This window comes from Gekko japonicus, unplaced genomic scaffold (genome assembly GCF_001447785.1).
Source record: "Gekko japonicus isolate JY-2015 unplaced genomic scaffold, Gekko_japonicus_V1.1 scaffold40, whole genome shotgun sequence".
Classification (NCBI taxonomy): Eukaryota; Metazoa; Chordata; class Lepidosauria; order Squamata; family Gekkonidae; genus Gekko; species Gekko japonicus.
This window is the reverse complement of record NW_015172554.1, coordinates 160,085-169,834: the sequence shown is the minus strand read 5'-3', so window position 1 is coordinate 169,834 and position 9,750 is coordinate 160,085. Positions and strand designations below refer to the sequence as shown.

The window sequence follows — 9,750 nt, the reverse complement described above, 5'->3', positions numbered from 1 at the left end:
AATGAATATGATTTGCAGTGGGGGTAGAGCTTGGCAGCGTTTTTTGTCTCTCCCTTTGGCTGGTAAAATCACAAGAAATGGGACGAATGTGCATGTACAGGTTGCAGAATGGAGATTTTCTCGTTGCAGAATGTAGATTGTTGGCGTGAACGTAGCTGTTTCGAATGGCTAGAATGGTTAGCTTTCTTTCTCTTGCGTAATCTGTCATGAGTTGCAAACCATGAGTATTTTGGGGGGGGGGGGTTTGCTGCAGCCTTAGATCTGTATCTCCTGCCAACCTAGCAGTTTGAAAGCAAGAAATTGCAAGTAGATAAATAGGTACCGCTTCGGTGGGAAGGTAACAGAGTTCCATGCGCCTTGGTGTTTAGTCATGCCGGCCACATGACCACGGAAATGTCTTCGGACAGCGCTGGCTCTTCGGCTTTGAAACGGAGATGAGCACCGCAACCCTAGAGTCGGATTCGACTGGCTTTCGAGCAAGGGAACCTTTACCTTTACCTTTAGATCTGCATGGGTGATTCTCTCCCTGTTTCACAGAGAAATACTCTCTTGTTTTCTCTTCGTTCTCCATCCCACCTCCATAGGTCTCCGATGCCGTGTATAGGATGGTTTATGACCAGACGAGAGCCAGTTACGACGCAGCTGTGACAGCATGTGAGCATCAGCGTCCCAGCATGCAAAGCACCATCCGCACAGATATGGACCAAATTATCCAATCGAAGGAGCACTTGGCCAGCAAAATTAAAGGTAGGGGGCAGAGAGCTGCTTGCTAGGGGAGGTGCTATCAGGTCTCGTTCCACTCTTGGTGTAGTGGTTAAAAGTGCAGACTCTAATCTGGGAGAACCGGGTTTGATTCCCCACTCCTCCATATGCAGCTGGCTGGTGTGACCTTGGGTCAGTTACAAGTTATTTCAGAGCTGTTCTCCTAAGGGCAGTTCTCAAAAGGGCTCTCTCAGCCCCACCTACCTCACAGGGTGTCTGTTGTGGGGAGGGGAAGGGAAAGGAGATTGTAAGCTGCTCTGAGACTCCTTCAGGTAGTGAAGGGTGGGGTATAAATCCAATCCCCTCCTCCTCTTCTTCCTTGCTTGTTCACCCAGCATCTGCATTTCCAATGTAAGGGAGAACAGAGCAAAATCCATTTTGAGGCCAGGGCAAAACACCTGCCCGGCTTCACCATGGAAGAGTGGGAGTGGCTTGGACATGCATTGTATGTGAGATGTCCTGCAGCTGGATCCATCCTAACCTCCCTGCTGCTTCCTTCCCTGACCAGCCTGTGTCCTTTCCAAAGCTGAGATATGCGTGCGCAACCACGTCCAGCCTTACATCCCTTCTATCCTGGAGGCGCTGATGGTTCCCACCAGCCAGGGCTTTGCCGAGGTGCGAGAGGTCTTCTTCAAGGAGGTCACGGACATGAACATGAACATCGTCAATGAAGGGGGAATGGATAAGCTGGGGGAGGTAAGACTCGTGGCTAGAAGAGCATGGTGGAGGAAGCACGATGGGGACTGGAGGTCTAGAGGGGGAGGGTATCGCGAAGTGGGCTTCTGTTGGGTATTTACTATAGCAGAGTAAAAGAAACACAGCACACACCTGTGTATTCACCTTAAGAGATAATAGTTTACTAAGTAGTCAGGAAAAAGGGAACTGGGAGATCAAAACAATAAACATCCCGTCTAGCTTTCTGATCTACATCTTGTCTCTATGACTGTACCTCGTGTCTGTGTGCCCCAAGCAAGAGAGAGAACAAAGGCAGTAAAAGTTATCCAAAGCCAGTTTGGTGTAGTGCTTAAGTGCGCGGACTCTAATCTGGGAGAACCGGGTTTGATTCCCCACTCCTCCGCTTGCACCTGGCTGGATGACCTTGGGCAAGTCATAGTTCTGATAAGAGCTGTCCTTGAAAAAGTACAGTTTCTGTTAGAGCTCTCTCAGCCCCACCTATCTCACAGGGTGTCTGTTGTGGGGAGGGGAAGGGAAAGGAGTTTGTAAGCCGCTCTGAGACACCTTTGGGTAGTGAAGGGCGGGGTATAAATCCAATCTCTTCTTCTCTTCTTCTTCAAAGCCCCCGCCCCTGGCATATCCTCAGTCGAACAATTAGCCAATAGAGAATTCCAATACCAACTCATTACGAATATTGCCACCTTCTCTATTGGCCCTTGGTTAACTAGGAATTACGTAACCAAACATGTTAACTCTTTCATGAAATCAGGGAGAGAACTTGCACACGTATCCCAACAGCCTGACTGACAGAAGGCTGGACAGACCACATCAAAAGGGGCAGGGTGAAGACTTTTCCGGTTTTCGGCGACTCACGAATGAATGCACTCCATTGAGCTCCGATGGGTGCGATTCGGATCAAGGCGGCAGGGAGGGGGTTCGGAAGCCTTCGATCCCCCCCTGAAGCTCTTGTAGGGAGCTTCTAGCCCTGAGCACTGGAGGAGCCGCTCCCGAAGCCACAGCTGAAGGATTGAGGCTCCTTCTAGGTCCTTAAGGTCCCGCTGCCCCGAGACCAGCAATGGCGGGCGACCAGAGACGTTACTGGACCAGAGCGCGCAAGGACTTAAGCAAAAAGACTCTCCCTACGGGATGACATCCAGGAAAAAAAAATAGTGAGTGACCAAATTTCAAAAGAAAGACAAAAGTAAAGAGGGTAGAGGAACTGACAGTGACACGGCAAAACCCCATAGAGAAAGGGGGGGACTCTCGGGAGAAAGAACCCTACCCTACAGCGCAAAAAGCAGCGAAATGGGAAACAAGCCAACAATAAGCTGTTAGAAACCCACCCAACCCAAGCGGATCGCAGCGGGGCTCGTTATTCAGTCCAGAGAGAAACCTTAGAACTTTTAAGAACTTTTACCTTAATGTAAACAATGTCACAGCGAGGGGTGGAAATGGCGTCCAGAGGCAGAGGCACCACAGGAAGCACCAGTACAGCATCACCCGTCACAAGACCGGAAACTACCACTGATTTAGCTGGTACAATCTCTGAAGCCTTGCGCCCCCTGCTGGATCAGCTGATGAATCTCAATAAGAAATTTGATGATTTGCAGAAGGAGCTGAAGGAGACCAAAGACAAATCAGAGTAGATGGTCAAAAAGCTAAAAAAAGGTTGAAACTAAGACCAAAGAGATGGGTCAAAGAATGGACATTGCTGATAAAGAAAGAGCTTCTGAAAAGCAACAATTACTACAATTGCAAGTGGAAAGATCCCTATATGTTTTAAGAGTTCAAGGGGTACCAGAAAAAAAAGATGAAAATTTAAGAGAAATCCTAAGGGAAGCATTGGCCCCCCCCCCCCCTCTGCAAACCTGAAATATTGGAAGCGGACACAGACATGATTTATAGAACTTATCCAGAGTTTGTGAAAAAAAATAATCTTCCAGGGAAAATATTTGTTAAATTTGCAAAAATATCAACAAGAGACTCGATACTTAAAGCTTCTACTGCCACAACATTAAAAATCCAAGAGGAAGAGATAAAAATACTGAAAGATGTTCCATTCGAAATATGTAAGAAGAGGAAGCAATGCAGAAACATCACAACATTCCTTCAAAAGAACAATGTCCAATACCGATGGATTTTACCAGAAGGTCTTATATTCAACTACAAAGAGAAGAAGGAAAAGATTGACTCTCTCTCTAAAGCAGAAGCATTCCTGAAGCAGCATCAAACTCCAACAAAAAAAAAGAAAAGAAGCAGAGGAAAAGAAGGCGACAGAAGAAAACAGTGATCATCAGGCGTCAGCCACTGATAGTTCTTCATCTACTTCGGTGTCCCTGGGTGAAATCTTTGACTCTGACTTTGATTCTGATTTGGGTGCTGCTGCACCCAGATCTTATAAGGTTAAAATCCCCTGGCAAAAGAAGAAGAAGCAGCACAAAGACAAGAAGATATCCAAATGAAGATCTGAGATTTTTCTATGGTAGACTTTAAAGAATTTATATTATTGCCCATATGCGATACAAAAATTAAGATTTTTTTTGCTCTTTCTATTTGAATACTTATTACTTAGAAATTAAATGGTATATTGTAAACATGAACTTGTTTTTGGAAACATCCAAAGCGCAAGATAGATCATTACTGTACCTTGCTACGCTGAATTTGTAGTCTGTAGATTTGTAGTTTATAGTGAAAAGCAATAAAACATTTATATAAAAAAGGGGAGCAGGGTGATGATTGGTACTCTCGAAGGGGTAGTAGCAGTGCAGGCAGGCTCACTCTTATGTTTTGGTTGGGATGGGCAACTAAATCTGTAACTGTAACTAAATTGTTGATTCATCCATTATAGACAGATGTGTGTAGATCGTTTTTACCCAGGATCTGTGCCTCATTGGTAGAGCATCTGCTTGGCATGCAGAAGGTCCCAAGTTTAAACCTGAACATTTCCAGTGGGAAAGATCTGGCAGTAGGTGATGGGAAAGAGCTCTGCCTGAGACCCAGGAGAGCCACGGCCAGTCTGAGCAAACAGTGCTGACCTTGATGGACCGAGGATCTGATTCAGTCTAAGGCAGCTTCATGTGTTCATGTATTCTCTCACCTTCCAAGCTGTGTATGTGATATTAGGTTTTTTCAGGGCTCTTTTTGTAGAAAAAGCCCAGCAGGAACTCATTAGCATAATAGGCCACACCCAACAGCAGAAACGCATTAGCATATTAGGCCACAGCCCTGACAGCACAGCTTATTAGCATATTAGGCCACACACCCATGTTACTTATTCTGTTGACCTTGTTTGTGGTCAAAACCCAGGGCTTTTTTTGTGGCAGGAACTCCTTTGCATGTTAAGCACTACCCCTAGTGTAGCCAATTCTAATGCGTTTCTGCTGTTGGGTGTGGCCTATTACGCTAATGAGTTCCTGCTGGGCGTGGCCAACTTGGGGGCCAGCCGGAACTCCATTCCTGTGCGTTCCTGCCCAAAGTTTGGAATCTGTGGCATAGCCATGTTTCCTTTCTCAGTCGTATTTCACTGGAGCCGCCTTAGACTGAATCAGACCCTTGGTCAGCACTGTCTGCTGAGACTGGCAGCAGCTCTCCAGTGTCTCAAGCAGAGGTCTTTTGCATGACCTACAACCTGGTCCTTTGAACTGGCGATGCCGGGGATTGACCCTGGGACCTTCTGCATGCCAAGTAGATGTTCTACTGCAAACAACAGCTCCTCCCTTGGGGGGGGGGGAACAATGAAGAAAGCAGCCGTGATGTATAATGAAAATTTTCTTTACATGCTTCAGTGTTTCATTGAAGAGGGAAGAATGTTTTGTGTTAACGTTCATGGGTTAGAATGGTTGATGTGTAAACCGATGTTATTCACGCAGCTCACGTAGATAAAGCGGTTATGTGAAACGGGAGTATATGCAAATTCCGTTAGTGTGGATGCGTACATCTTGTTGATGAAATACTACTCTCTGCAAAACACCAGTCTAAACATATATTTGCATTATACATCACGGCTGTTTTCTTCATTGTTTGCATTCTTTCCGTGATCTCTCTGTTGTTTCTACCTCCCTGGGGGGAGTCAAGTTAGAAACCAGCATGCATTCACAAATCATGCAAGCAATAAATTGGTGTCAGGCTCCTCTTTGGGCTCTCCAGAGGTTTTACCTTGTTTCCCAAAGAATGAAGTTGGGGATACCAGACTCTGAACCCCCGCCTGGCTGCAGCTGTGGGCTGGCAAGAAAGGGGCTCTGGCGCTTGCTCTTGTTGGCAGAGACAGCAGCAGTGTGGTGGTGAGATGCCTTCAGGAGGCGTTTTGGAGGGCAGCTTGTGGAGACAATCTCAATGCCTAAATATCATTCTAGATTTTCAAATGTTGCCTGAAGCAGGATCCAGGGGCAGCCATGGTTACATATCAAGCCCCTTCAGAATTTGTGCTGCCTCTGTTTTCTGGCCTGGTGGCTTGACTATGACAATCTTTTTGCCTGAGAAGGAATCTCAAAACTTGAATGGCACTTATGTCGGAATTCCCACAGGAACTGTAACTAAATTGTTGATGGTGCCACTTATATGTTCATGAAAGAGAGAGGTTCTGGCACTTCTATAACGTCGTGAGAGCCCTGGTGGGTCAGACCAAGATCTAATCCATATCTCGCCTCCCGTGGGTCCAGGCACCATGCTCCCAGGAAGGTAACAGCCTTCTCTTGCTTTTACGTGAGCAGCTGCTATTCAGAGGTAGACTCCTTCTGAATATGGAGGCTCTATTTGGCCATCATGAACAAACGCTCAGAGGCCAGGCAGCGTCCGCTTTTGCAAGGTGACACTCAGGTCTACTTGGGTTCCCATTTCACTTCCCTAACTGTACACATTGGCTGGCTTTGGTCTCTCCCTAGCCCTTGGTATGTTGGACTTGCCTCTGAACCCTGAAGGCTTTGTCAACCTTGCCTCTTTCCCCTCTTTTTTTTTTTTACCTCTTCAGTATATGGCCAAGCTTTCCCAGCTGGCTTTCCACCCAGTCAGAATGCAGCCCTGCTATGAGAAGATGGACCAGTTGAAGCTGGAAGGGCTGCAGCAGAGATTCGATGTGTCCAGTGCCTCGGTGTTCAAGCAGCGAGCTCAGATCCTGATGAGGCAGGTAGGGAATGCTGGAAGGACAGTTTTGCTGGATCGCAAGGAAGGTTCATTTCATTCAGAGCCTTCTGGCCTGCCACGTGGCCTTTGGGAGTTTGGTGTCATGGTTAAGTGCGCGGACTATAATCTGGGAGAACCGGGTTTGATTCCCCACTCCTCCACTTGTACCTGGGTCAGTCGCAAGCTCTGGCTCAGCTATCCTTGAAAAAGAGCAGTTTGTGTCAGAGCCCTCTCAGCCCCACCCACCTCACAGGGTGTCTGTTGTGGGGAGGGGAAGGGAAAGGAGTTTGTAAGCCACTCTGAGACTCCAAGTGAAGGGCGGGGTATAAATCCAATCTCTTCTTCTTCTTCTTCTTCTTCTTGGGGAGCCCAAAAGCGGGGTAGCGATGCGAAGGGCCCTCTCTTGTCTGCCCCATAGAAACTTGAATTCAGGTTCTCTGCCTCTTCCAATGGAATATTAACCTATTCCCGTGGTTAACAGCTGCCAGTAAACGCAATCTCTGAATGTGTCACATTCCCCTTAGAAGTCAGTGCTTGACACCACAAACTGATTTAATCTAGCAATGAATGTTGCTAACATGACTATAGTTTCAGGTGGGTGGCCATGTTAGTAGAAGATGAAAGACAAAATTAGAGTCCAGTAGCATCTTAGAGACTGGCAACAGTTTCCAACGAGTAAACTTGTGCAAGTCGGATCTCATTTCAATAGATACTGTATCTGCATCCAATGAAGTGAGTGAACTTTGACCAAGCTTTATACCCTGGGAAATGTTGTCTGTCTCTAAGGTGCTACAGGACCTGAATTTTGCTCTGCTATTGCTGGTATCGTTTCTTGCAGTTGCATCTTGTCTGTCTTCCCTCATGGAACCCCGGGGGATGGAGGTCAGCTGCCCAGGAGGCCTCCCAAACAGGCCTTGACCCTGTGCCAGAGCCGCTTAGCTTCAGCAAAGGTGCAGGAGCTGGGGTCCCCGAACCTGCCGCGGGGACACTTGCCCTCTGTGTAACCCAGCGTTTTGTCTGTACCGCCAGTCGGTTTTATTGGATGTCCCAGGAATGTCACTTTTATAGGGAGAACCTGTTTTGCACCTGATTGGGGGTAGGGCAGGGGCTGGGAATGTCTTCCTGCTTGCAAAATATCCTCCAGTTTGAGAACAGTGTAGTTGACACTTGGCATTGAACTGCCTTCCCTTTGGCCCTGCAGTAGGCCGTGAGTATGCCACCATCGCCCCTAGTGGCTGGGACCATTTTGTGCAACACATTTCTCTGTGTGTGGTGGCTTGTTTTAGGTGGTCTTTTTTTGGACCAAAAGGGAGCCTGGACAGCCCCCCCCCCTTCACCTTCCTCAAGGTTTTTTTTAAAACCTGTGGGGGAAATATGGAGAAGCTACAGGGACTCTCTGGGCTGGATCCTGTAGATCTGTTTTGCCAGTACCGGCAGCTTTCCTTCAGTACAACCAGTGCCTTTTACTGGTACTCCTCTTGCACCACCCGACAGCCACTGCAGAGGATTCAGTGATATCCAGGTGGTGGGAAGAGGGAGTTGCTAAAAACGGGGACTTTGTCTACTTTCCTCCATAACATCACATGCAGCTTACTCATGTTGTGATGTCTCTACATTCTCTTCCCCCCCCTCATTTTCATGTCTAGTTATTTGGCTGCCACTGGCAAGGGGCAGGGAAACACATGCACAGTATTGTGACATCCAGATACGGGCAAGTTGAATTAGCTAGTTTGGTGTAGTGGTTAAGAGTGGCAGTCTCTAATCTGGGAGAACCGGGTTTGATGCCCCACTCCTTCACATGCAGCTGGCTGGTGTGACCTTGGGTCAGCCACAAGTTCTCTCAGAGCTGTTCTCTCGAGCAGTTCTCAAAAGAGCTCTCTCAGCCCCCACCTACCTCACAGGGTGTCTGTTGGGGGGAAAGGGAAGGGAAGGAGATTGCAAGCCGCTCTGAGACTCCGAGTGAAGGGTGGGGAATAAATCCAACTCTTCTCTTCTAATGTAGAGATGGAAGAGCAGATTGGACATGGGGCTGCCATTTGTGATGTGTATTGTGCTGTAGTGCATTATGAGGCATCAGCTAAGCCCCTGGGACCTGTGTGGACTGAAAGTGTGCATGGAAGAGTGAGCATTTCCTATGGTCATGCTTTGGCCATGGGCCTTCCCTCTAAACTACATCAGTCCCTCCTGATCCCCTCTCTCTGAGCAACCGCTTCTAAGCCTTCCAGGAATGGCCCAGAGCCAGGGCTCAGCAGCAGATGATCCAACATCTGTTGGAGGCAGCATTCCACCTGCCCTGCTGGTTACCTCTAACCACTTTAGGAACTGGCTCCGGGTGTTGGGAGAGTCATCTTCAACTACCGTCACAGGGCAGCCTGCCCTTATGGCCACTCTTCACCAACGCTTCTTTTTGTTGTCACTGTAGCAAATGGACGATGCCGTCTACACCTTTGAGACCCTTCTTCATCAGGAGCTGGGGAAAACAGCGGACAAGGATGAGCTCTGCAAGACGATCCAGCGCATCCTAGAGCGGGTGCTCAAGGTAGGATTGCCCCTGGGCCTTCGATACCATCGCGCTGAAGCCAGATCCAGCGGACGGTCTGGCTCCTGAAAGAGGACGGCGGCCCCCCCCCAAATGGTGTGTCCCCATTTAGGAAGCCCATAAAGGTTCCGTGTGTTAATGAGGCCCTGTGTGGTGTGGAGAGCAGTGCAACCTGTCTCCCTTTCTTCTCCACCTGGGACTCTGGGATTGTCGTGTGAAACGGTTTCCCCTCTCTTCTCCCTCCCCAGAAATACGACTACGACAGCAGCACAGTGCGGAAGAAGTTCTTCCGGGAAGCCCTGCAGCAGATCACCATCCTCCTGCTGAAGAAACTGGCGCCCACTTGCAAGGGGGTAAGGAAAAGCTGCTGTGGGGGAGCCCCCTTTCCCGCTTTGCTTGGGAGCCCAGGTGGAGCTTGTGGGCAGAGCAGGGTCTTGACGTGCAGGGTTTCTGGGCACTTCCCCTCCCATGGCTCCTACCAGCCTTGCCAGTCCAGCCCAAATATCCATCTAGTTTCTTAACAGTGAGCAGCCAGAGACAGGTCTGAGAGCTCAGAAATGGTACTGCTTGTGGTCACGTTGCAAAAAGAAGAAGAAGAAGAAGAAGAAGAAGAAGAAGAAGAAGAAGAAGAGGAGGAGGAGGAGGAGGAGGAGGAG

At 48.3% G+C, this 9,750-nt stretch overlaps 1 protein-coding gene across 1 annotated transcript in view; it reads left to right on the top strand.

Moving 5' to 3' along the window:
* The window catches only part of FAM129B (family with sequence similarity 129 member B), a 137,770-nt gene that overhangs the window by 114,134 nt on the left and 13,886 nt on the right, over positions 1-9,750 (top strand). Inside the window, exons 8-12 of the mRNA XM_015421168.1 lie at positions 585-747; positions 1,271-1,458; positions 6,404-6,559; positions 8,978-9,094; positions 9,343-9,447. Of these exons, the coding sequence (XP_015276654.1) occupies positions 585-747; positions 1,271-1,458; positions 6,404-6,559; positions 8,978-9,094; positions 9,343-9,447 (729 nt within the window). The remainder of the gene's footprint in view (positions 1-584; positions 748-1,270; positions 1,459-6,403; positions 6,560-8,977; positions 9,095-9,342; positions 9,448-9,750) is intronic.